This window comes from Gopherus flavomarginatus, chromosome 1 (genome assembly GCF_025201925.1).
Source record: "Gopherus flavomarginatus isolate rGopFla2 chromosome 1, rGopFla2.mat.asm, whole genome shotgun sequence".
Classification (NCBI taxonomy): domain Eukaryota; kingdom Metazoa; phylum Chordata; order Testudines; family Testudinidae; genus Gopherus; species Gopherus flavomarginatus.
In genome coordinates this window covers 114,500,058-114,527,453 of record NC_066617.1, presented here as the reverse complement: position 1 = coordinate 114,527,453, position 27,396 = coordinate 114,500,058, and the positions used below count along the sequence as shown (strand labels likewise).

Below are 27,396 nucleotides of genomic sequence, written 5' to 3'. Positions count from 1 at the left end.
TTAACTACTCTGTGTCTCAGTTTCCCCGATGTAAAAATGGGGATAATATTTATCAGAGTGGTGCTATGAGGCTTAATGTTTGTAAAACTCTTGGAGTTCTCTGGCTGAAAGTGCACAGTAATTTTACACATAAACACGCATTATTTTTTCACAGTGGCCCTTGCAACTATCTGTCATGGGATAACAAGTATAAGTCTTTAACAGCCTGGATCACATCAAAACTGGTGATGCCTTTAATGTCTTCTGCAGCATTAAAACTTGATGCAAAACTGGCTCTGTGAATTTGCTCAAGGCCTCTTGTAACAATAAAAATGTCAAAGTTAATATATTTTTTCAGCTATCTCACAGAGTCACCTTCAAACCTGACAGATACTTGGATGGTGATTTCTTTTATAAGAGATGCCAAAAAGCCTCCCTGCCTGCCTCACATACCTTGGCAAGTCCCTGCTTCTATTTTCTGGAGATCTTGCCTAAATGTCTGCATTCCCTTGGTAACCTGGATATGCAGCTTTTTAACCACAGCTTCCATGTAGCAGCAGTCCTGTATCTGAACTCAATACTGTGTCACACTCAGTATACACCATTGGTTAGCAGCTAAATGACTTCACCTAGGTGGTCAGTCAACAGGTTTACTTGCATTTATGAACCTTTCTTTGCTGATACATTTCGGCAAAGAAATAGATCTATTCTCTCCAATTTCTATTGAAAACAGTCTATTCAGTATTTATCTCTATACTGTCTTAATCAAATATTTTCTGTATCTGTTTTGAAACAGCTTATCACCCCGGGCCGGCTCCAGGCCGCAGCGTGCCAAGCGTGTGCTTGGGGTGGCATGCCACGGGGGGGCACTCTGCCGGTTGCCGGGAGGGCGGCAGGCAGCTCTGGTGGACCTCTTGCAGGCATCCCTGCGGAGGGTCTGCTGGTCCTGCGGCTCTGGTGGAGCGTCGCAGGCATGCCTGCGGGAGGTCCACCAGAGCCGCGGGACCAGCGAGCAGCAGAGCACCCCCTGCAGCGTGCCACCGTGCTTGGGGCGGCGAAATGGCTAGAGTGGGCCCTGTTATCACCTATAGGATGGGATAAGTCTTGTCCTTAACAATTTGTTCTTCATACTTAGGTCAAAGAAACCCAGACTTGATTTCTAAAGTATGTCCAAATAATCCAAGTTAATATTTGAAAGATGACTGCTGATTATGACTACCAAAGTGTTCCCCACACTCTTCAGTCTGCAGGATTACACTGCTTTGGACTTGTAACAAAAAAACGTTCAATCATCAAAAAATTAAAGTTAAAGCAAGATTACACACACATGCCCCTCCTGCCCCCAACACACACACAGCTTCTAGAGGAATTTAAAAATTAACACTTTTTACATAGGAAATGTAGAACTACATTTTTATACTTTAAGGCTTGATTTATTTTCAAAGTGATTGATTTTGAGTGTCTCAGTTTTGGGGTGTCCAGTCTGAGACACCTTAAAGGACTGATCTGAGTACCCATCCTCTGAAATTAGGCCCTGTTACCTTTGAGCATTTAGCTCCTGATCCCTAACTTTTATGCACTTTATCCATATTTCAGCACTTAAGTGAGTGAGCTGATTTTCTAAGGGGTTGCACATCCACAATTTTGACAACTGGCCTGTGGTTTTAGTTGCCTTATTTAGGGAAAGAGACTAATGAGCTTTATTTTATGGATTTTATTTTTGAATAAACCACACTGATACCGTCTCCATCCCTGGGGTAACTCTGACTTCTGGGAAGTTACACCAAGAATGATTTGTCCCTTATTTACATGTTTTAATAATTATTTTCTGATTAAGTGGCTAATAGCAATTTACATGTTATTTTTACTTGTTTTCCCCTTGGCACACTTTACATTTGATTTATTCTTATTAATTGTACTTAACATTCTCTGTTGACTAGGGAGGAAGTATTGTCTAGTGGCAAAGGCACTGAACTGGGATTTGCACTAGTGAGTTCAGTTCTTCGCTTTGCCACAGATTCCTTATGTGACTTTGGGCAAGTCACTTCATCTGTGCTGTGCTTCAGTTCCAAATCTGTAAAATGGGGATAATGCCTAACAGGGATGGTATGAGAATCAAATCCATCCGTGATTGGGAAGTACTAAATTATTACCTTAATGAAGGCTATATAGATACCTAATAGAATAACACTGATATTTAAAAGATTATCTAAACAAAGAATTTGTGAAAATATTAGAAGAGTTTACCACTACAGATGGCATTTAAGTATAGATTTCTAAATCACTTCTCATGTACTTTGTGCTTGTTCTCAGTTGCAGGAATGGCCATGGTATTAAATTGTGAGCTGAACAATGTGAACCCCTTCCCTGTTCTAACTAAGAACATCATTGATACAGAGCTGGACAACTGGGACCTCATTGTTTTGGGGGATATGTTTTATGATGAACAACTTGCAAATCGTCTTCATCACTGGTTGAGGAAATGCATCAGGACTCATGGAACTAAAGTGCTAATTGGTGACCCTGGGAGGCCTCAGTTCTTAGGCCACTGCATTCACAGTCAATTGCACAAAGTGGTCGAATATTCACTTCCTGAATCCACAAGGCAAGAAAACAATGGATTAACCTCAAGCATTGTCTGGAGTTACCAGCCCTGAGCTCTCCGTTTCTCCAAAAGCTGCTAATACTGGATTTAGAAGAAGTATGGTCTTTAAAAAAAGAAATGTGTTCTCTGTTTATAAAGTATGAAAATGGAACAATGGAAAATGGGGCAGATCCTCCGCTGGTGCAAACTACTGTAGGGCCACTGAAGTCCACCTAGTTACAATTCACTCCTGCTGAGAATCTGGCCCATAGTTTGAGAGAAGCCTTACAGGTATATTCCACCCTCAGATGCCCCTCGCCCTGTCCCATTGAAGCCAATGGAAGTTAAGCATGTGTGTTCAAAGGCTGAACAAGATGTAACCAAATAAAATATCAAGATAAACCGGGAGACGATCATAGAAATTCAGTGTAGCGGTGTGCAGCTTAGTGGGTTACCACAGAATGTTCCTGCTCACTGCTGCACCATTTGATAAGAATCTAGTTTTCAATGTCTGGTGAAGATAAGTGTGTTGAACTATCTGGCTGCTTCACAAATTTCCTTTGCTAATTACGAGGCTATTTTGTCCCAAGAAGTGACAGTTTTATCCAGCAGCATGTGCCTGCAGTTCCTCTGGGGGATTTAAATCTCCTTCCTGTGTGTAATTCAGTTATGCATATCCAGGTGGATATAGCATTCTTGTGAGCGTTCTGTCCCCTGCAACTAGGATGTATTCATGAGAATAAAAATAGCTTAGGCCATGGCTACATTGGCACTTTACAGCGCTGCAACTTTCGCGCTCAGGGGTGTGAAAAAACACCCCCCTGAGCGCTGCAAGATGCAGCGCTATAAAGCCTCAATGTGATCAGTGCTGCAACGCTGGGAGCGCGGCTCCCAGCGCTGCAAGCTACACCCGTAAGGGATGTGGTTTACGTGCAGCGCTGGGAGAGCTCTATCCCAGCGCTGGAGCTCCAACAACACGCGGCAGCGCTTTGAAATTTCAAGTGTAGCCATACCCTTAGTCCTGTTGATGTACATGTACAGCATGGTGCTAGCCCTTTTAACATCAGTGCATCTGTGCTGCATCAATTGGTCCATATTAGGCTTTAAAAGCAGGTACTTGGGCTGAGGAAGAGTGACACTAGGTGATTCAGAGCTAAAAAAGTCTGCAGGAAGCAGCAGGACTGCCAGAGTCCCCTGGGAGGAGAGACAGTGAAAGCCGACTAGTAAAGGGGAAAAGTCCCCTAGGGATTGTAGCCTAGGGTGAACTGAGGAATTTGGCTTGCTTGAGTTTTGTTTAAAAAGTTTGGTCAATAAAACTGCCTCTAAAGAGACCGTGGGCATGGCAGTGGATCCTAAACAAGCTGAGGAGAAGACTAGGCTAGTTACACAGTTACACATCTGTCTTCTGGATTGCGCTTGGGGTGAAAGTAGAAAAATGGGAGCACCATGTCTTGGGAGCGTTGGTATATTGTGTTCCTCTTTTAAATGAACTTTCCCATTGACCTGGGGTAAAGTGGCTTTAGAAAGGACATCACCACTACTTCTTCCTTGTATTAATCCCATCAAATGGGGTCTGCTTTATGAGTCCTCTCCCTCTGAAGTGCTCTGTTCAGTGCCATATCCTCTATCATACTGCATGCTATCCAGACTTCCTTTATGACAGCCACCACTTCTTCTTGGGTCGGCCTCTGTCTTTTTCTTTCAGTCTTGATCTTTTGGACTCTCTCACCTATGTAGTTGTCACTGCTGGACTTTGCATGACCAAACCTACTGAGCCTGCACCCCCTCATTTTTTCATTTGTGGATATTACTTTGAGCATGTCTCTTACGTTTACATTCCTCACATGGTCTTTCTTATTTTTGCCACTCATCCTTCCCAACATTCACATTTGTTCTTTGTTGCCCAACACTCATTGCCAGGAGAAGTCACCATTGTATAAACTGTGCCTTTTAATCGTACTGTATCTTGGCATGGCACTTCTTTCCTAGGAACTTTTTTCCTTTCTAGAACTTCCTGCCTTTCTAGATTGGGCCTTTGAAGTCTGCAGCTGCATGGGTTTGCCAAATTTAAAGTGATAATTCTGCAACTGGTAAGAACTTACGTTTTCCCTCTCTCTTATTGGTGAGGAGCTGGCAAATTCTTATGTCAGAAGAATTGCTTTGTCAGCATACAAGTGCTGCCTTGCATAGATCCTGCAGAGGCAGGAACTTCTGGCCAGAGATGAAGGGGCGGGTTCCAGGACCACATTGTCTGATTTTTAGAGGTCAGTATATTGTTATAAGCTCTCCAATTTATCTGACCAGAAGATAATAAGGTTCTTGTTCCAGAATCAGGCTACACTGTGTTCTATATCTTGTAAGGACCCTTGGGGTTTATGGCAAGAACACTCAAGCTGAAGACAAAGCAGCCATAGAGACTTTTATTAAAGTAAGTGAAAAGGTTACCAAAGTTCCAAACCACAGAACCAAAAGGGAATAGTACAATTCTGGGAGTACCTATAGTATCACCCTTACAGAAGTTCCTTGGGGAACTGGTGGTAAGAGACAAAGGACTAGCCTCATCCCTGGCATGCCAACTGAGGGATGGTCCAGGTTCCTCAATGCTTGAGATTGATGGTGAATAATAGAGCTGAAAGGTCAAATTAGCTCATTCTCAAAACCTGTTCCATCTTGCCTGAACTGATTTCTGAGTGTTACTTCCATGTTTCTGTGGTCACTGTTAAGCCTTGATTTTCTTAGGTAAACATGTCTAGTTTCCCAAAATTGACAAGGGTGACTGTTAGGCCATTTATATATCACAGAATATCACATGGTTGGAACGGACCTCAGGAGATCATCTAGTCCAACCCTCTGCTCAAAGCAGGACTAATCCCCAGACAAGTTTTTACCCCAGTTTCCTAAATGGCCTGCTCAAGGATTGAGCTCACAACCCTGGGTTTAGCAGGCCAATGCTCAAACCACTGAGCTATCCCTCCCCAAGGGCAAAAGTTCATAAGCCTCCTTAACCATACTTATGTTAACTTCCTTAAGCTAATCATGCAGGATACAGGCTTGTAAGTTCCTTGCATTACAGACAAACAGAATAATTAAATACAAAAATACAAGCAATTCATCAGACAAAAAACTATATATTATATAGACATACACACAGTATGCATTTTAAACAAACAATTTAATACTGTTCACAGCTATGATGATTGTGAAGCTCGGTTGAGATAGTGAAGTTAGAGGGTGGAAGAGGGAGGAATATTTCCCAGGGAATGTCTTCCTGCTAAATGATGAACTAGCACTTGGCTGAGCCCTCAAGGGTTAACACATTGTTGTTAATGTAGCCTCTCACACAAGGCAGCATGAACAGGAGGGAGGGGAGACAGCACAGAAGACAGAGACAGACACACATCTTGTGTGTGGAAGAGAGAGAGAGAGAGAGAGAGAGATGCACACTGCCCCTTTAAGTAAGCTGACCCACTCTTAAGTGCATTGTCTTTTTAAGTGGATCAGGAAATTGAGACAGCAGCTGCTGCCCCAAGCTCTCTGTCTCTCTCCATTGGTGTCCCCTCCCTGCTCTATATGGAGAAGGGGTAAGCGGGATGCAGGAGCAGGGTGGAAGGGGGACACCCTGACAGCCCCTTCTTCTCTCCCTGCACAGCAAGCAAGAGGCTTGGGAAGCAGCTCCAAGGCAGAGGGCAGGAGCAGCACATGGCAGTGGAGGGAGGGATAGCTGCAATTGCTAGCCTGCTGGGCAGCTGCAGCACAGGGAACTTAAGGGAGTGGGGAGCTGATGGGGGGCTGCTGGTCCACCCTGGTTCCAAGCCCCCACCAGCTAGCTGCAACAGGCTGCTCTTCCTGCAAGCAGTGGACAAAGCAGGCGGCTGCCAAAGGACGTTAGTAGGGAGCATTGCACAACTTTAAATGAGCATGTTCCCTAACTGATCGGCAACATAACAAAACAACGTTAACCGGGACGACCTTAAGTGAAGAGTTACTGTATAAAGGGGTAGAGCATGTTCAAGGAGGACAGGCAGAATAAAAAGGGAGCAGGTGTAGCATTGTACATCAAGAACATATACATTTGTGCTGAGGTCCAGAAGGCCAGCTGAGAGTCTCTGGTTAAAGATAAAAGAGGTAAAAATAGATGTCACGGTAGGGTTGTCAATAGACTACCAAATGAGGAAGAAGGGGTAGATGAGGGAGTTTTAGAACAAACAACTATCCAAACAACCAAGAAATATCCAAAACTCAAGACCTGATGGTAATGCGGGATTTTAACTTCTGGGGTTATAGTGGATCACAAATTGAATGAGAGTCAACAATCTGATGCAGCTGCCAAAAAGGCTGGTATAATTCTGGGGTGTATCAACAGGAGTGTTATAGGTAAGACACGCTAGATAATTGGCCTGCTCTACTCAGCACTGGTGAGACTTCAGCTGGAGCACTGTGTCCAGTTCTGGGCGCCACACTTGACAAAAGATGTGGACAAATTGGAGAGAGTCCAGAGCAGAGTAGCAAAAATGATAGAAGGTTTATGACAAATGGATGAAAAAACTGGCCATGCTTAGTCTTGAGAAAAGAAGACTGAGGGGCAACCTGATAACATTCACCAAATATGTTAAGGGCTGCTATAAAGAGGGCGATAACTGATTGTCCTCTATGTCCACTGAAGGCAAGACAAGATATAATGGGCTTAATCTGCAGCAAGGCAGATTTAGGTTTGATATTAGGTAAAACTTTCTAACTATAAGGGTAGTGAAGCTCTGGAACAGGCTTCCAAGAGGAGTTGTGGAATCCCCTTCACTGGAGAGGTTTTTACAAACAGGTTGGAGAAACACCTGTCAGGGATGGTGTAGGTTTATTTGATCCTGCCACGGCACAAGGGGCTGGACTTGATGAACTGTCAAGGTCCCTCCCTTCCAGCCCTACATTTCTATGATTCTGAACTGCTTTCAACAGCTTGGAAGTATACAAATATGTCAATACACTTAAGCAAACTTTTAAAAACTATCTATCCAGCCCATCTAATTTAAAGGATTTAGTTGTCAGTACAACACAATTTCTTTTGCAGTGCTCCTCTCCAAAGTGCACAACCTGACAAAACTTACCATAAGTAACAACAACTAGAGACAAAATAGAATCTGAAGAATTAATGCAAATCTTCATATAACTGCACACAGTAGGGTAAGTTTTCATTCCCCCCTACAAAGCACCAACATTTGTACACACAAGTATTTTATAGTGCAATCACTGATCTCTGTTCCTGTGTAATGTGTTAGTTACACTGAACTGTGTTCAGTTCAGTAACTCAGTTATATGTAACGGGGGGAACAATTTTCCAACTTTGTCACCTAAATCCCTATTTATTCACCAAAAGTAACACTAAGGCCTTGTCTACAGTGGGGATTTGCTCTAATTACAGTGTAGCGGGGTGAGCACCCGCTCCAGCCCGGAAGGGGTTGGAAAAGCCCTGCAGAGGGCTGGGGCTGGGCAAGGGAGTAAAATCCTGGCTGATTGGGGGAAGTGGATGCAGCAAGGGCCATGCCCCAAACTAAGCAACTGGGCCTTATAAGAAGCAGTCTCGCTCTGACTTGAGAGGGAGACAGGCCTGGCTGCTGCGGAACTCACCCAGGGGACCTAGAGAGAGGCAGGGCTGGGGAAAGGGCCTTAGGAGCTGGGAAGCCCTAGGCCAGCAACTCCCCAGGCTGCTGGGCCTAGTTCTAGGCCTCCTAGGTATTGGGCTTGCAGAGGGGCAGCCAGAGGGTGGGTAAAGGCAGCCAGGCCAAACTCCTTGTTGCCTGTGATGATCGGCTGATAGACTGCAGTCCACCCCAGGGTGCGGGGGCTAAACAGAGACTGGCAGTAGCCATGACTGAGGTGATATGGGGATAGGGGGTGGGGGTTCCCCTGGGGTGGGGAAACCCAGTAAGACTGTGGGGTACTGCAGGAGGCAGAACCCTGAGATAAGGGCACCAGGGTCCTAGGAGGTACACGGGGGCCAATGGCAAGCAGATCACCGGCCTGCAGAGGGTGCACCTGGGTTGAAGAGCTAATTCCGAGGACGACCAGCAGGAGGCGCGGCAGGGATGAGTCTGTGCTGTGCTACATACAGCCATTGGCATAGCTGCACAGGTGCAAACCGCTAGTGTAAGCAGGTGAAACTGCTATTTGCACTAGCGCAGCTATACCCTTGGCTGGACACTGATGGCTGTAATTGCGGCAGATCTCCACTCTAGCTAAGACCTTCGACATCTACATTTAGGGCCCTACGGGCACATAAGTTTAAGTATCCAACCTTGAAAATTGGTTTCTTCCCATTTTGAGGCCTACTGATAGTTTATTGTCCTGCCACATGGGATTCCTGGTATAGGTCTGGGCACCACACTCCCCGATGGGGAGGGATGTGCACTAGAGTTGCCTTGCAATACATCCGGTAAGACCCCTCCAACAGATTAGGTTGCAGCATTTAGAGCGGTGAACTGCGGCCACTGGGAGCTGCGGGCAGCCATGCCTGCAGACAGTCAATGTAAACAAACTGTGTCGCGGCCCACCAGTGGATTACCCTGACGTGCTGCATGCGGCCCACGGGGCGCACATTGCCCACCACTGATTTAGAGGCTCAACGGTCATGAGAACCAGTAAGGCACAAGGATCGATCCGTCTCTGCTTGCAGAAAGCAGTGCACCTTAGAAGAATGAGCAGCTGCAGTATGGAGTACTAACTACTGCGAGGCTGCTATTCTTCTAGCTATGAGCCAGGGAAGAAAGCTGTTATACAGAACCCCAGGATGGCAATGAAAAGCCACCAAAGATGGGAGCTCCTCAAAGCTTCAAACAGAGGAGGAGCAATCTGCAAAGGGGGGAAAACATTCCTTTCCAGTGGGACAGAAATGCTGCAAATATCACAATATATTTGATTTGAAATTACTCACCATTCTTTGTTGTCACAGTGGGCCATGGAGTCATGTTAAAGGAAGATGCAACTTATATTCACTTTTAAATTCTGCATGCAGATCTGTTATGGTCTTCTATCAACAACTTCTAGTGTTCGACTTAGTGATATATTGTCAACTTGTACAGTGTACAAATGCCTGCACACCAAGATGAGCAAGTCTCTTTAGTGGACACCACCCTTTCCTAAGGATACTACCGTGACAGTTCAACACATTTCGTTCAAACATACATACTACTGGAGCCTGATCCTGATCTCTCACCAGTTTTTCACCAGAGTAACTCCATTGATCCTCAGTGGAGTTACTCTTGATTCAAGCCAACTTCACGTTTAACAGCACACGTGCTGTGCTTTTGGGACCCCAGGCATTACTGTAATACAGATAATAATTGTAAACTATTTTCTTAATGAAATACTGTTGGAGAATCAAAACATTGGAGGGTCATCTTAACTATATATATTAAGTAAGAGTTAAGGTCAAGCCCAAACCTGCTGACCACTAGGACAAAAGGTCTATTGCTAAGATAACGTCTATTGTTAAGTGAACCAACCCCTTGGCAAGGTTTAAGAATAATATGTAATAATAATGTTAAGTTGCGTGGCCTTTATTAAGAGTGGATAATTTATGTTAGCATAGTATCTGGTTTACTAGAACATTTGTTTTAAATTGTCAGTGTGTCTTAACTAAAAGTAAAGAAAAATGGATGCTTACAAAATATCAAATAATAGGATGCTTGAGGGAAAAAAACCTACTGTGCACCCAAATCATCAAGGGCATAAGAACAGATACATTGAGATTAACAGGAAATGTCTGGATAAGGTGAATGGGCAAGATAATGTGTTTATTAAGCATGAACTGCATGTGATTGATTTGAAGGAACCAGTTAGAACAGTGTTTTGTATAAAATGAAGCATGTACATAGCATGAAATATACTAAATATGGACAAAGGAAAAGTGTGATTAGATATGGGCATGCGCAATGTAGGGGTTATGTAAGCGTATAAAAGATGTGAATTGTTAAGAATGATTGGAGCAACACAGAACCCTGCCCAAAAGACCAAACTTGTCTGGCCTTGGTGATGAAAGAAACAGCCTACAATGCACTAGGACTGGGTAACTGATCACTCTCTGATCCTCTCCTGCTTTATCTGTTTTACATATGCTTTGTGCTATAATTAAGGTGGCAAAATGCTGCCCTAATTTTTTTTCATAAAGCTTTAAAATTAATTATTCTTGCTAAATTGGTGTGAACTGTATTTTTCACACAAAGATTATCAGACTTGTGATGTAAAGAGAGGCATTGCTTTAATTACAAGAAATATCGTTTAACAGGGTATTAGGCACACCTAAGACATGAAAGGACTTGGATGCTGACAGAGAGCTCTAGTGGAAACAAAGAATGAAGGAATCTGGTATTACAAAAGACAGTGGTTACCAGAGAGAAAGCTGTTCCCCAGAGATGGTTGTTTCCTGAAAAAGCTTTACCATCTGGGAACTTTATATAAAAATCAATAAACAGTCCATGTCACTTGCTTAATTTTGTTTGGTCCAACTAATTGCTCCAAGGCTTCTCGGGAACGATCTGCAAAAAAAAAAAAAAAAAAAAAAAAAAAAAAAACCACAAGAAAAACAAACATTATTAATTGTTTATAATGTATACAGATACTGTGCAAACAAAATAATTTTGTAATACAATAAGATACAGGAATAATTTATTTCTTCATATTTGTTTAACTTGCCATTAGAACAACATATGGATTTTTTGTTGTTATTTGCTTCATATTCTGGGAATGGACATTTGGAAAACAAAATCACATTTCAGATACTTTTACAGCTGTAATAGTTAAAAATTGTGCTGTTTTTTCTTTATACACCTCTACCTCAATATAATGCGAACCGATATAACACAAATTAGGATATAATGCGGTAAAGCAGTGCTCCGGGGGGGCAGGGCTGCAGGGCCGGCTCCAGGGTTTTTGCCGCCCCAAGAAGGAAAATAAAAAAAGCCGTGATCGCGATCAGCTCTACTGCCACCGCTTCAGTCTTTGATGGCAATTCGGCCACAGGTCCTTTGCTCCGAGACGGTGTGAGGGACTCGCTGCTGTATTACCACCGAAGAGCCGGACATGCCGCCCCTCACCATTGGCCGTCCCAAGCAGCTGCTTGCTGGTCTGGTGCCTGGAGCCGGCCCTGTGGGGCTGCGCACTCTGACGGAGCAAAGCAAGTTCGATATAATGTGGTTTCACCTATAAGGTGGTAAGATTTTTTGGCTCCTGAGGACAGCATTATATCGAGGTAGAGGTGTACTTTAATAATAAAGCGCCATCAAGCAACCAGACACTAGATTAAAAGGACAGATGTTGGCAATGTAGGTTTTCTTTTCTTTTAGTATTTAATAAATATACTCAACAATCCCTCAACCGATTCAGTACTAGTTGGTCTTTTTTTTTTTTTTTTTGGTAGGCCTCTGAAAAGCTGTGGGCCTTGAGGTAGTTTGAAAGAGAAGAGGGTAGTGGCCTACAGATCAATTCAAGAATAGCATTCCACATACAAAAGGCAGCACGTCTGAAGGTGTGAAGATGGTTATGGAAGCTTGAGCTTGATGCAGAGGAAAAAGGGGAACCAGTGGAAGACTGAAGAGGGTGGGGATGGGAATGACAAAGTCAGAATGACAAGCAAAGATGATAACCGTAGCACCTTCTTAAGAGGCTTTTCTGGTGCACCAATAAAAAAAAAGATCAAGAGATTTTTGCAGGCAATCTGCTGTTTTGTATGTTTAAAGTTTTAAGTAATTCCTAGGCTAAGGCAATCATTGTATCCCTATTGTGAAAGTAGAATTAATTATATTGTGAAAATAGAAAGGATTAAAGAATGCTGTCTGTACCTTTAAGCAAAATTGTTGGAATGCTGCAATCCAGGTGTCAGGAATACAGACATTCACATAGAACAATTGCACCGTTTAAGGGCAACTGGTGAAGTATTAGCCCTAGATCGATAAGAGTTAGTAAGGAAGTAGGATATGCATGCTGTACCCCAGGTGAATTTTACTGTTTTGCTTTCTTTGTCCCTTTGTCTAATTCCTGCTCTTTTATCTGTATAAATAAGATAGTTTGTGTCTTGCATGGTGCTCACATTATCTGGATGTTATTAGCAGAGCGCTGTGCTAATAAAACAGAGTGGTCTGACAAACTGTGAGTCCTGAGTCTAACTTTGACACTATTTAACATTTATATTGTGCTGGCAGGTCAGGGCTTTATTGTTCCAGGTACTAAGAAAAGAGTACCACCTTCTAATGTTTAAGGTAGAAACTCAAAAAGAAAATGAAAGGACCAACAAAACAATTACAAATTAAATCCAGCTGAACCACCTCCAGGGTAAATCCTAACTAAGTCCTCGATAAAACAGAACACTTAAGCCAGTGTTTAATATTAAAGCATCTGTTTAAGCACCTTCGTGAATGGGGACTAAGGGTATGGCTACTCTTATAGTTTTGCAGCGCTGGTAGTTACAGCTGTGTTCGTACAGCTGTGTAGGGCCAACGCGGCAGTGTGGCCACACTGACAGCTACCAGCGCTGCAGTGTGGCCACATTTACAGCACTTGCAGCGCTATTGGGAGTGGTGCATTGTGGGCAGCTATCCCACAGAGCACCTCGTCCCATTTTGGCGCTGTGGCTTGTGGGAAGGGGAAGGAAGTGTGCGGGTCTTTCCGCTTCCTGTTCCAACGCCCCGTGGTGCTTTGCTACACATTCCGAGCAGTTTGGCGGCATTGTGAGTCTGCAGCGCGATTTCTGAGATTTCTGTTACAAATGGAGCCTGAGCTGCTGAGGACCTTGCTGATGAATGTTGCCAGCACATCACGCATGGCAGTGGAGCTATTCCTTCAGCTGCAAAGCGACAGTGAGGAGTCAGACGATGATATTGAAACGCCTGACGCTCAAGACACTCAATTGCTTGTGGCAGTAACAGACGTGCTCAGCACCGTGGAATGGCGCCTTTGGGCTCGGGAAACCAGCACTCAGTGGTGGGATCACATCGTCCTGCAAGCCTGGGATGACGAGCAGTGGTTGCAGAACTTTCGGATGAGAAAAGCCACTTTAATGTCACTGTGTGCTGAGCTCGCCCCTACCCTGCGGCGCAGGGACACGAGATTGAGAGCTGCCCTGCCAGTGGAGAAGTGGGTGGCTATTGCAATCTGGAAGCTGGCAACTCCAGACAGCTACCGATCGGTGGCGAACCAGTTTGGAGTGGGAAAGTCCACCGTTGGAATGGTGCTGATGCAAGTTTGCACAGCCATTAATCGCACCCTGCTAAGAAGAACTGTGACTCTGGGGAACGTGCAGGACATTGTGGATGGCTTTGCAGAAATGGGTTTCCCTAACTGTGGAGGGGCAATAGATGGGACGCATATTCCTATTCTGTCACCACCCCACCTGGCATCAGAGTATGTTAATCACAAGGGGTATTTCTCCGTGGTTCTGCAAGCGCTTGTGGATCACCGTGGGCGTTTCACTGACATTTACTCAGGATGGCCTGGAAAGGTGCACGATGCACGCATCTTTCGGAACAGTTCCCTGTTCAGGAGGCTGAGGGCCGGGACTTTTTTCCCAGACCGCAAGATCACAGTAGGGGACGTCGAAATGCCCACTGTGATCCTTGGAGACCCCGCTTATCCCTTAATGCCATGGCTCATGAAGCCGTATACAGGGAAGCTTGACAGGAGCAAGGACCGGTTCAACTACAGGCTGAGCCGGTGCAGAATGACTGTGGAGTGTGCGTTTGGCCGTTTGAAAGCCCGCTGGAGGTGTCTTTATGGGAAGCTAGATTTGGGGGAAAGCAGCATCTCCGCTGTTATATCTGCGTGCTGTACCCTCCATAATATTTGTGAAGGGAAGGGTGAAAGATTCATTGAGGAATGGACCTCCGAGGTTCGACGCCTAGAGGATGAATTTGCACAGCCAGAGAGCAGGGCTACTAGGGAGGCCCGGGAAAGGGCTTCAAGGATTAGGGATGCTTTAAGGGAGCAATTTGATGCTGAGAGCCAACAGTAATGTTTGGTGCCTTTGCTGTGCTTTGTTCTACCTTGGGGTACAATATTTACCACTTTCTGCAATAATAAAACGTATTGTAAAAGCCATAAAATCCTTTATTCAAAGTACAGTACATAAAAGGCCAGGGGGGTTAGGGTAGTGGACTGTACATTCAGAGGTTTGAATATGTCCTGTTTTGATTACTGTTCAATGTCTGCTGCACTTCAGGATTACTATGCTGCAGGGTAATGGGGGTGGAGTGCACAGGGTAAGAATTATAGTTATCAGGGCTGGTAGGTGATCGTACAGGTGTTGGGGGTAGCTGGAGGTAATAAGAAACTGGCTGCTGGAGAAAGGTGTTTTGTGCAAATACTGGGGAACAAGAAAGAGAGCTTTGGGAGGGCTGTGGGTTACCATGGTACATATCTGCCTGCATGGCTACGAGAGACTCGAAAGACTCAGTTTGGCGAGCCAGGAGGCTTATCATCTGCTTTGAGGTTTTTTTGATTGCTAATTCCTTTCTCCTGCTTTCTGTTTGCCTCCAGTCATACATTTTCTCTCTCCATTCCTGTGTCTTCCTACTTTCTTTGTTGTAGTGATTCATAACTGCTTTGATCAATTCTTCTTTTGATTTTCTGAGATTTCTTCTCAAGTTCTGCAAGCGACGTGAGGCCGGTGATCCGGCTGCATTAGTCAAGGTCACTAGAAAAAACAGATAGAACCATGTAATACACAGAGGCTACATTGTTTATTATCACACAGTGAAGGAGTTCTTAGACTTTTTGTAGCATCCTTCCCACATACCTCATATAACACAGAGAGGCCAGGGAAGCTGAAAGTCATGGCAAGCAATGGGGTGAGTGTTTCTGCCCCGAGTGCACCTGGGATGGGGAATTGACCGATGGGTCACTGGGGTTTATCTGCACTGGGTACAGGAGGTAGCTGGTGTCCTGCACAGGGGACAGTTGTGAACAGGAAGGTGGCGAGCTGCTGGCGGGGGGGGGGGTCCGCGTAACTGCCAGCCTGCTGGTGGTGGGGGGAAACGCACAGCTGTGCTGGCTGCCTGCTGGGAAGGGTGGGGGAACACCGGAGCGCGCCGTGGGGCTGGATGCCTGCTGGGAGGGGGGTGGGGGAAGACCAGAGCGCACCGCGGGGCTAGCTACGTGCTGGGAAGTGGGGAGGGGGAAGACCGGAGCGCACAGCTGTGCTGGCTGCCTGCTGGGAAGGGTGGGGGAACACCGGAGCGCACCGCGGGGCTGGATGCCTGCTGGGAGGGGGGTGAGGGAAGACCGGAGCGCACCGCGGGGCTGGGGGAGGGACCGCGAACCTGGCGCCCTGCACTCAAGTATCCCTAAATTCTCAACAGGGTTTCCTACTGCCAGATATATCACTGCTGCGTGTTACCTGGGAAGAGAGGGAGGGTCTTCTACAGCACTGTGGATTCCGCCCTGGCCCCTATGCAGCTTGCCTGTGTGCAGCCATGGTCCCCCCACCCCTCGCTGCACAGTGGATCGGACGAGTTAGCCTGACCGGGACAAGGACCACGGTGGCTCTCCCGATAAACTTGAGAAAGCACATTGCGCACGCTCTGGCTGCAACTTTTCAAGAGATTACCGAGGCAGATTACAGAGACGTGATAGAGCAAATCAATGGGCTATCACACGTTTAGGCATGCATGCAGGCAGCCATAACCCAAACCCTCCTCTCCCAAAACATAAAAATCTGCTTACCCCGAGCACGCTCCTCAGTTTCTTCCTCACCAGCAACTTCCTGCTGCTGCGACTGGCTAGCCACCTCCTGGCTTGAGAAGAGCTCCTGGCTGCATGCTTCCCGGGACTCCGGGGTGTCTCCCTCCACGCCAGTAGCCTCACTGTCGGCTTCCTCTACACCCTCTCCCACTTCTCCCTGCTCTGAACTCTCCATCGTGGTCCTCAGATTGGCAGTGGGGTCACACCCAAGTATGGCATCCAGCTCCTTGTAAAAACGGCAGGTTGTGGGGGCAGCTCCTGAGCGGCGATTTCCCTCACGGGCTTTGCAGTAAGCACTCCTCAGCTCTTTTATTTTGACCCTGCACTGCAACGCGTCCCGTTCATGGCCCCTTTTCAGCAAGGACTGCGATATCTGCCCATAGGTATCATAATTTCTCCTTCTGGAGCGCAGCTGTGCTTGCACAGCCTCCTCACCCCAAACACTGATGAGGTCCTGCAGCTCGGAATTGTTCCATGCTGGGGCTCGTTTGGGGCGTGGAGGCATGGTCGCTGATTGATTGAATGATTGATTGCACTCCACACCTGGCTGAGCAAACAGGAACGGGATTTTTAAAATTCCCGGGGCATTTAAAGGAGGGGTCAGCTGAGCCCAGGGCAGTGGAGTGTGCATGATTACCAGAGAGGCTTCTAAGGTATGCTGGGATACCTCCTTATATCACGGAGGTCAATAAAAGCGCTGGTGGGTGTCCACACTTGCTGACCAGCGCTGGAATCCCTACACCCGAGGCTCGACCGGGTGTATAGCCAGCGCTGCAACCAGGGAGTTGCAGCGCTGGCCGTGCTTTGCAAGTGTGGCCACATACTAAGTTGCAGCGCTGTAACCCCCTCACCAGCGCTGCAACTCTGTAGTGTAGCCAAGCCCTAAGATACTTTGAGTCAGATCCCCAAAAAAAACTGCTTTTTCTATCTTTTCATCAACTCAATTCACTTCACATTCCTGGAATGACCGATTACTCTTGCATCCAGGAGCACAACCATACTTTTCCTAAGTAAGATGCCCAGAGCTCTCCCTCCCCAATGCTGCACCCAGCTCCACAAACTGCCCTCCTGCTGCTCCCATGTGAGGCTGAGGTCTCCCTGCCCCACACCCAGCACTAAGCTCTTATTCAGAGAGATGGTTAGGCTGAAGAACACCATCTCCAGCAGGGGCCAAAGGTCTGAGATCCCTAGATCCCTTCCTCGTGCATCTCCACTTCCCCAAGTGCCCAAAGTCCTGATCCAATCTGCCTACCCTTCAGTGGACTGGGGGTTCCCAGTGCCCATGGGTGCTGGAAGGATGGCAAAGGTGGTGGTGGGTGGGATGTGGAGGATGAAAAACAGGAACATGGAGCCACAGTGATACTCAGATTTGGTCTAGCCATCCCTCCTTGGTCATGACAGAAGTGCGGCTGGGACAAATTTCAAGCTCCGGTCAGGCGACAAGGGGAGGGGCTGCCCACCCCTCAGTGCACCCCTGCTTGTATCATCGATACCAACTGAGTTTATTCATAGCTTGCTAAGTGTTTACTCTTGATATTAGTTTTACCAACTGCAAAGCCACTATATTAATGCACAGTTAAAAACTGGCATTTTAATAATCACAAAAGACTCAGGAAAGATAAAGTTATGGCTTCCAGTGGCAGCTGTAACAGTCCTCTTGAGCAGCCTGAATCTCCTCTCACACTAGCATAACTCCACTGACTTCAGTGGAGTTCCTCCTGATTTGGATCTGTGTGAAATTAGAATCCGGTTCCGCGCAATGTATTTATTTACCAGTTACAGAGTCAACCACTGTGTGAAGTGGGTGGTACATGGACACACCAGATAGGTCACTTTTGAAAACTAAGAACACATGGGAGGTGGCATAATCAGGCGGATAGCGGGCTATATTGGAATCAGAAAACCTGAGGTCCTATTCCCTGGCCTGCTTGGGGATCAAAAAAAGTCACCACTATTGAAACCAATATAGTTTCAGCTGAATACAAGGATGTCGTGGAAAATGACCACCACCGTGTTGAGTTGATCAGACAGCCTGAGGTTCCTTTATTGATTAATCAGAGAATACATGCATATGCACGGAAAGACGACAGGTCCCCTAGCAAGGGGTAAGTCGCTCTACCTTACAGCAGTGATACCTGTGCTTATAAAGCCTAAAACCGCAAATTATCATATGAGCTTATACGTCCGTCATTACCTGATTTGGCTAATATATGACATCTTTTTAAAACAATTGCTATTAATTATTTTTATATATTGCAAAAAGAGCTAAAAATTGAAAAGCTTGTTCTTTCTGCTTCCTCTTAGGAAGTTCTGGCTATTGCCAAGACCTTGACAACCCGGTTACCCTTTTCTTGCGGTATGAGCAGCTGTTTCTTAAGCAATTTTGAGGAACTTATGTTCCAAAAATACATATTGTTTGTTCTGTTAGTCAAGTTATTATGATTTATGTTTTATGCTTACATGAGCTACTTAATAAACTATAATGACCCAACAGCTGTTAGTCTTTTCTGGCAGTGATAGACTGGTTATTTCAGGGATTTTCCAGTTTTAACCCCATATAGCAGCATTAATTATTTTAGCAGCATTTAGTGATATTATAATAGTGTTATGATAGTAGTATACTAAAATCAGAGAGTGAGCCTCAGGTAGGTTAGTCATTAATCATTTTTCTTACTCTTTTATATGTTAGTATGATTGAGGCCTATGACCTTGATGTAATTATTAGCTTGATCAAGACTCGGCTTTTGGGCCTGGGGTTAGTTTTCTTTATTAAGGATTAGAAACAAAGCTCAGACAAATCAAAGAGAAACCCATTAAACACAAAATCCTCTTAAATAAGGTATCAATTTTACACATTAAATTTTCAGAGCAGAACAGCACTTTAAAATCTTCTACTTTTGCAACCTCTCCACTAATGCTGCATCTACACCAATATGTGCCTGACCTGTTGTGTCTTGGCTTTGTCTCTGTTCAACTGCCAACTCTTGGAGGCAGGACCCTTGCCTTGCTGTTTTGGAAAAGCCCTTGTATATTTACATCATTGTCATTAATAATCATTTGTTATTTGTTTTCAGGAGCATCCACAACTTGGTAAGTGCTTTCAAAACAGAAAAAAGGTACACTCCCTGTGCCATATTTTGGGTTGACTTTGGAGTGAATACTTTGCTGGCAATCTGCTTGATTTGACTAACCTGTTATCAGTGGGCATCCATGAAACAGCAGAATATAGATCTCCGGACAGCAGGTAAGGACAGCTTCCACAGCTACATCTGTCAGAGTCACACAGCGTTCCATGTGGATCTCCTATTATGAAAACAAAAACCTGGTAACCACATCCATAACTTCTAAAGCACAATTTTTATGTTGTCCATTCTAATGTCATAGATCTGCACAGATGGTGATTTTTAGGTTAAATATCCAGCTCTGTAAACTAACTATGAAAATGAAGTCCTTTTTTATGCCCAAAGATTTCTGAGCAAACATATATTCATAAAGATGGGGGGAGGGATAGCTCAGTGGTTGGAGCACTGGCCTGCTTAAACCCAGCCTTGTGAGTTCAGTCCCTGAGGGGGGCATTCAGGGAAATGGGGTTAAAAAAAAAAAAAACCTGTCTGGGGAGTTGTCCTGCTTTGAGCACGGGGTTAGACTAGATGATCTCCTGAGGCTCCTTCCAACCCTGATATGCTATGATTTCTAAGAAATCTTGGTACTTAGGTTGAACCTTAGTGGATAACTGTGACAGTCAGGATCCAGACACCCCAAAAGGGGAACAGAAGGTTTAAACTCCAAAAATTATCACCTGAACCAACTGATCACATACTATATTATTGTGCTATAGAAATGTATTGAGCAAGGTCTTTTATGAAAGCTTGTAATGTTTTAAACTTGATGATCATTACAAGGTATGTATACAGACTGTGGTTATGTAGTTGTATACATATAAAAACTGAGCTCATAATTTGTGCTGCAACATTCAGTGCCTCCTCACTGTGAGGGAAGTCAGGCAGGGAGGGGCTTCCTCCCTTGCCAGATGAGACTAGCTCCAAGGACCAAACATTGTACAACCCAGGAAAAGACAAATGAGGAGCTATTCAAGTTAATGGGAAAACACTGAAACAACCTGAAACTGAAAAGAAAACCCCAGTCTTGGAAAACTAAGGGTATGTTTACACATAGGGTATGGCTACACTTGCAAGTGTACAGCGCTGCCATGGGAGCTTGAAGTGTGAGTGTGGTCATGGCATACTCCACCTCCCCGAAGGGATTAGTTTACAGCTTACATTAGCTTACAGCTAGGGCACTGTTTACACTGGCTCTTTATAGCGCTGTAACTTGCTGCGCTCAGGGAGGTGTTTTTTCACAACCCTGAGCGAGAAAGTTGCAGCGCTGTAAAGCGCCAGTGTAGCCAAGGCCTTAATATGCTACAGCAGTGCAGTGTAGCTGCACTGCTGTAGCATTTCAACGTAGACACTACCTACACTGATGGGAGGGCTTCTTCCATTAGCATAGTTAATCCACTTCCCGTGGGCATAGGTAATCCACCTTCTGTTGACCTACTGCTGGATTTTCCATGATATCAGATGTAAATTCCAAGTGTAGACCAGGCCTAAGAAGGAAGGAGTTTTCCCCACTTTGAGTATCTATAGTGGCTGAAGAAAAAAACCCTGCAAACCATTAAAAGTGGAAGAGGTTTGAGCAGAAGAGCATCCAGAAATTGAGTGACAGCATCTAGGCTGCAAGTGGTCTGTGAAACGCTGGATCCTCTCTACAGTTAGGAGGAACGCTGGAAAGCTGTTCAAAGCCAACAGGTAACTTGTATTAGAAAAGGAAATATTAATGTAATTTAAAAGTGTAAAGCTTAAAGTTGCATTTTTATGTTTATTTTCTGCTCTTTTATATTTGCTTCCCTTGCTGTTTCATTTTTTAATCTGGGATTTTTTCTATTAAATAAACTGTTTATTTTTATCTCAAACAGATCTCTCGTGTGCAAAGTGTATGGAATGTATGTGCCAACGCAAGTTGGTGTCTGTGGGGCTGGTTTCATGCCTTTGGGGAGTGACTAACCAGAGGGGAAAAAGTCCAAGTGCCTGGTAGTTGAGAGCTTGGGGTGGATGGATTTGGAAAGGCTTGGGACTGGACAGGCTGTTTGGATCACCCTTCAAGGGGTAACTAGGCTGGTGGAAGGCAGCATGAGACTTGTATGTTTGTGGGCTGGATACTGGTGTTAGGGCTTTGTGACATAGCAGCACAGCATTAGGACACCCAAAGTTACAGGCAGGCAGTGACATAACCTCTTACTGGTCTGGGCGATCCCCAAAACCTCACAGTAATTAAATAAGGAAATGTATGCAGTCAAAAAGGAATTAGTATAATCTTATTCTCTGAATCTACTGACCTGTGAAGAATTGCGTCCAGATGTCCAAAGAGGGAATACTGGTAATTGACAAAAAATGATTATCACACGTGTTCTGTGATTAATGAAACACTGGTGATTAAGAAAGGGTGCCTATTACTAAGGCTATGTTTTAGTCAAGGGTATTTTTAGTAAAAGTCATGGACAGGTCACGGGCAAGAAACAAAAATTTACAGCCTGTGACCTGTACATGACTTGTACTATAAACATCCCTGACTAGATCTTAGGTGCTCTGGGGGGCTCTTGGGTGCTGCTACTGCTTTTGGGATGGGGACTCCAGGGTGCTGCTGCTGCTGCTGCTTGGGAGGGAGGGAAACGCCGCGGCTGTTCTGGGGGCTGAGGGGGCAGCCCGGGGTGCTGCGCCTACTCTGGCATCTCCCGGGGCAAGCTGCTTGGGGCCACCCACTACTAGGGCAGCCCTGGGGTCAGCCACACTGCCATTGCAGAAGTCACAGAGGTCCCAGAAAGTCACAATCTGTGACTTCTGTGACCTCCATGACAGACTCACAGTCGTACCTATTACCAGAGATGTGTGCTGTTAGTGACAGATGCTGTTGACTGACAAGGTTCTCCTATCAGCCACATGTTCTCTAACTGATGGGATAATGAACTATTGACTGATTTCTAAGTCAATAAGAGTCATTTGTTTTCATGGATAGTTTTGGTAATAATGTATTAGTTACAGATGTCTTTTACAATTAAGTAAATAGAGACACCTAAGATAGAACTCAGTTAAATCAATCATGAGAAATTAATTTCTTTTTTCAAAACCCTATATAGGAAGAGTTTTGAGGCAGTTGAATTTGGAGTGAATTGTGCTGCACTCACTTCTTCAGTTGTCAGATCGGTTTGGTAAAGTATAATATGACGCTGATGCCAGCTTTCGTCAGAACCGTTGGCTCAGCTGAAAACAGACAAACTCACACCAGGAAGTTAGGCCAGTTCACTCGTGTATTAGCAGATAATCAAAGGAGGCTGTTAAATGTCAGTGTATATATTTGGTGTTTAAACTTCATAAAATTAATGAGATTTCTGCATGTACTGTTTTCATGTACCTGTATCTTAACTTTTTGCATTGTATATGATCCCCAATATCTAAGTAACCCTCCAAACATGGAAAAAGCCTTGTATAATGCAAATTAAGTACTCTCATCAGAAAGGTAATGCATCTCCACACTTCAAAGCAATTGGTTACTGTGAGGGCATTCAGAGTTCAAAGACTCTAAAAGCATTCCTCTCTCACTGCTATCTAAGAAAAAATCATGGCACGGGATAGCTGTCAAGTCAGATTGTTCTAGGAGAACGAATATAAATCTGGATATAAAGGAAAATCCTTCATCTCTGGACTGTTTGGATTCAAACAGGGTAGAATAACTGAACAAGAAGACAGAGATCCCCAGAATTATTCTCGGTAGCCCTAAAAGACTTGTGGGAAACTGGAAGATTATTACATCTCAGCTACCATTTGAAATTATAGACGGTGACTCACCTGTACATATATTTTACCTGCTATAACCTTTCAATAACTCTATTTTCTTTTTCTTAGCTACTAAACCTTTAGAATTGGCTACCAGTGTTGTCTTTGATCTGAGATCTAGGATGCAACTCGGAACTCGTGGGACTGCGGGTAACCTGGAATATTTGTGATTTTTGGGGGAAGTAACCATCTATCACATAGTCCAACTTGCCTGGGTGGCAACACAGGACGTAAGACTACTGTAGCACTTTGGAATTTCATTGGGTTGGTGAAATTTAATTATAAAATATACCACCAGATTGGGGTGTCTGCCCTGCTTTTGACAGTCTGCCCTGAGGTAGGCACTCACGGTTGCAAGCCACTCCAGACAACATGACATATACATTCATCTCTGAGTCCTGCTGTATTACTCTCTATTCTATAATCTCTGATTAAATATATTCCGATTAAGCTAATTATTTGGCATCTCCTATTATCATTATTAAAATTCAAATATGCAACATCAGAAAGGACTAACTCTACCTCCAAAGTCTGTTCGGGCCCTTCTTTCAGGGCACAGTTTTATTCTTCAAATATAAGACTCACATGGTAACATCTAAACAAAGCTATCCTCCTAACCAAAGTAGGCTGCAGGGGCTGACAGGTCTTTCCCTTGAACAGTCACAGGTGAGGCTGGGCCCAACTCCCCCTAAAGGGCCAGCCACCCTGTGACACAGCCTCTTAGAGTTGTTAATTAAAAAGAAGAAACTGATTTTTAAGTTTTGAATGCATTCCTATGAATTCAACTCTTCCTGCTCTGCTGACCCTTGTGTTGCTGCAGATTGCTTTTTGCACTGGTGCAGCTACCTTACTGCAGCTATACTGATGTAAAAAAGACCACTGTGGAAAGGGCCTCAGTCTTTAAGAACAATTTTTTCTACATGACTTGCTTTTTTTATTCCACTTTGGGCTGCTCTACTCTGAAAACTTACATTGGCATAACTGTCTCTCAAGGGTGTGAAAAAGCCACAATCCTGAGAGTTGTAGCTATGCCAATGACAGTGCTAGGTCAATGGAAGAATTCTTCCGTTGACCTAGCTATTGCCTCTCAGGGAGGTGGATTAACTACAGCGATGGGAGAATCCCTCCGAGGAAGTGGAGGAAGAGATGGTGGGGAATGGCAGGGATGGAGGAGGAGGATGGGACACAGGATAGTGGGGAGAGGAAGTGGGAGGGGATGGGGAAGAGGAGGGGATATGGGAATGGGTAGAGGAAAGCAGGAGCACGGCATGTGGTGTGCCCTCAGCAGTGGCAATAGCCCCAACAGGGAGGTGGCCGGAGCACTTTGGGGAGCAGGGGGGTGGCAGAGGAGGAACTGGGCTGGGGATGGCTGGGGGAGCTGGGCCAGGCAGGGGGCAGGCTGGAAACAGAGTGTGTAGGGGGGAATATGTGGAGGCTGGGAAGGGTGGGGGGAGCTGAGCTCGATGGGGGCAGGGGTAGAGCTGGGCACGGGACTTTGGGGAGTTGGGGGACAGAGGAGGAACTGGGCTGGAGGGAGCCAGGCTGGGAAGGGAAAAGAGCGGGGAGGTGTCTGTCTGGCTCAGTGAGCGAGCAGCGAACGCACTGGGGCCTCCTGAGGAGCAGGCTGGTGGCCCCGGGGGAGAGCAGCTATTCCAAGCAGCTCCACACTGTACCTGCACCTCTCCCCTCTTCTGCCCACATGCCCTGCCCCATCGGCAACTCCCTGCAATCTCTCTCCTAGTCTCCTTTTCATTCCACCTCCCTCTTCTCTGAAGTTTAAGCCCAGAGGCAGCATCCCTTTTGGACTGTCACCTCTCCTCCCTTCCCCAGCAAGGATCAGCAACAAAAGCGGGCTGGGAGGAGGGAGAGAGACACACACACACAACCAGGCTGAGGAGGATGGAGAGTTAAACGAAAATAAAAGGTGGGGTTTGCTTTCTCTGCCCATTCACAATATTCCAGTGTCAACAGGAGGAAACTGATACTAAAACAATGGGAGGAGGGGGATGTACCTGGAGCAGAAAAGCAGCAATCAGGGTTGCAGAATGCAAGGGAGGGAGGGACCTCTTAGCTGGGTAGGAGGCTGGACTCGCACTTGACAAGACTAGAATAGCTGAAAACATTTATTTAGAGAAAAGGGACATGATTTTTTTTCTTGTGGATCTCAGTATCTCCAGGGCTGTCTCTTAAGCTGATAGCATTTTGAACGAGGGAGAGTTCTAAACAGTGCAGAATTGACTGGGATTTTAAAGGTCCCTTCACGAATGCAGCACCTTCTTCCTCACCCGGGGGAAAGACCTTTAAAAATGGCCTTAAATAATCCAAAACAAGAGCCACTGTTCAAATGAGACACGGCTGCTTATGGCTCCAGCCTCACTGTTGAAGCATTGTTGAAACTGCGTGCTGAGTTATACCCAGTACAATCCTACTGAGCTGTGTGTGGCAACCAGGTGTGTAAATCAGGGCAGAAAAAAAGACTGGGTCCTGAATATAATTCCTTTTCTTATTAAACTGCACATCCCAAGCAGCACTTTACTTTTCAGGTTTAGAGGGAAATGCTCTATTTTAGGGAGAATGAAAAGCCATTGGGGAATTGATGGTCCAGAGCAGCGGCAGGCAGGGGCCTGGATGAGGGCTGGACTCAGCCACTGGTATCAGCTATTTCTTTTTTGTCAATCAAATGGATTCTGGGTCATGGCTGACATCCCAGCCATCACGTAAAATGCTTCCCTGTGGCCTTTTGACATGCACACAGAGATACCTCACCGCCAAGTCCCTATCCTAGGCAGGGCCGGTGCCATTTTGTGCCCTCGGCGAAACGCTCCCCCTCTGGCCTGGGGAGCCAGGGCTGTCCCTAGCTATTTTGGTGCCCTAAGCAACCCCTCCATGGGGAGGGGGGGCGCTGTGTGGGGCCCCAGACCTCCACGGGGAGGCTGTGTGGGGCTCCGCTCCAGGCCTCTATGGGAGGAGGGGGCTGGTCCCAGGCCTCCATGGGGGACTGGCCACTTCCTGCGGGATGTGGAGTGACCTGGCCCTGGCCTGGTCCACTCCCCTGTCTCCCAGTTGCGCCGCCAGCGAGTGCGGGGGGGGGGGAAGGGTGGTTCTCCCCTCCCCCCAAGCCTGGGAGCCAGGGGACTGGAGCAGGCTGGGGCCGGGTCACTCCACTTCCCACAGGAAGTAGCCAGCCCCCTTCCCGTTCCCCACGGAGGCCTGGGGCCAGCCCCCCAGCTCCATCCTGCAGAGGTCTGGGGCCTCAGCCTGCTCTGCTCCCCTGGCTCCCAGGCTTGGAGGGAGGGGGGAACCGCCCCCCAGCACTCGCCGGTGGTGCAGCTGGGAGCCAGGGGAGCGGACCAGGCTGGGGCCAAGTTGCTCTACTTACCATGCAGTGAGTGCAGGGTCGGGCCTGGCTGCAGTCTTCAAGGGAGTGAGAGCGGGGGCCATGGGGAAGAGCCAGGGAGCCCCCCCTACGGCAGCTCCCTGCCTCCCCTTCCACAGCTCCCAGCCCTGCGGCGCCCCCCACAGCAGCTCCCCACCCCGCCTCTGCTTGGGCAGCCCCCCTGAGGCAGCTCCCTGCCCCAGCTCACCTCTGCTCTGCCTTCTCCCCTGAGCATGCTTTTTGGTGCCCCCAAACACTTGGCGCCTAGTGGTTGCACCGGCCCTGATCCTAGGAGGCAGGGGAAGGCTGCAGGGTGATCTCCCACCTCCATCCATCCAGTGGCCTATGCTTGCCACTGCCATGCTGGAGCCTCCATATTTATTTATTGACAAAGCTTGCAGAATTTTAAAATATTGCGCACAGAATTTATTTTTTTGGTGCCAAATTCCCTCAGGAACATGGGGTGCTGGCCAGTTGGGATGGGGGAGCTGTGAGAGGGGTGCTTGACAGTGGGAGGGGTCTGTGTGGGGGAGATCACTGAGCATAGGGACCTGTGGTGGAGCTCTCTGGGTGAGGGGCCATTGGGCATGGGAGTTGCTGGGCATAAGGGGGTGTGGGGTACTGGGCAGGGCGACGGTGTGAAGGAGGACGCTGGCAGTGCAGGGCTGGGTTTGGGGGCGCAGGTGGGAGGAAAGTGCTGAGGTTAGGGGTGAAGGCAGCACAATTAAACTGTGTTTAATAAGGTGCATGTGGCAAGTTTTCCAATACTGTAAGCTTATGTTTGCATTACTAAGAGGAAGTCAGGCATAGGGGCACCAGTTTAATAATACTGTGTGGGCTCCATAAAT

The 27,396-nt window shown here is 46.2% G+C and overlaps 2 protein-coding genes across 4 annotated transcripts in view; one reads left to right on the top strand and one right to left on the bottom strand.

Moving 5' to 3' along the window:
* The window catches only part of ETFBKMT (electron transfer flavoprotein subunit beta lysine methyltransferase), a 258,801-nt gene that overhangs the window by 7,720 nt on the left and 223,685 nt on the right, over nt 1-27,396 (top strand). Inside the window, exons 3-4 of one of the 2 annotated variants that reach the window (XR_007768593.1) lie at nt 2,293-2,680; nt 11,970-12,424. Coding sequence is in view for 1 of the 2 variants with exons in the window: in XM_050918896.1 (XP_050774853.1) it covers nt 2,293-2,636 (344 nt within the window). In the remaining variant the exon portion in view is untranslated. Of the gene's footprint in view, nt 1-2,292; nt 2,681-11,969; nt 12,696-27,396 lie in introns of those variants that run through there. The other variant, XM_050918896.1, reaches the window with a different exon arrangement.
* Nucleotides 10,795-27,396, bottom strand: part of AMN1 (antagonist of mitotic exit network 1 homolog) — a 94,688-nt gene continuing 78,086 nt past the window's right edge. For both annotated transcript variants that reach the window (XM_050918881.1, XM_050918882.1), the window contains 2 exons: nt 19,474-19,585; nt 10,795-11,088 (listed from right to left, as the gene is read on the bottom strand). In XM_050918881.1, coding sequence (XP_050774838.1) covers nt 11,015-11,088; nt 19,474-19,585 — 186 coding nt within the window. In that variant the 3' untranslated portion in view covers nt 10,795-11,014. The remainder of the gene's footprint in view (nt 11,089-19,473; nt 19,586-27,396) is intronic.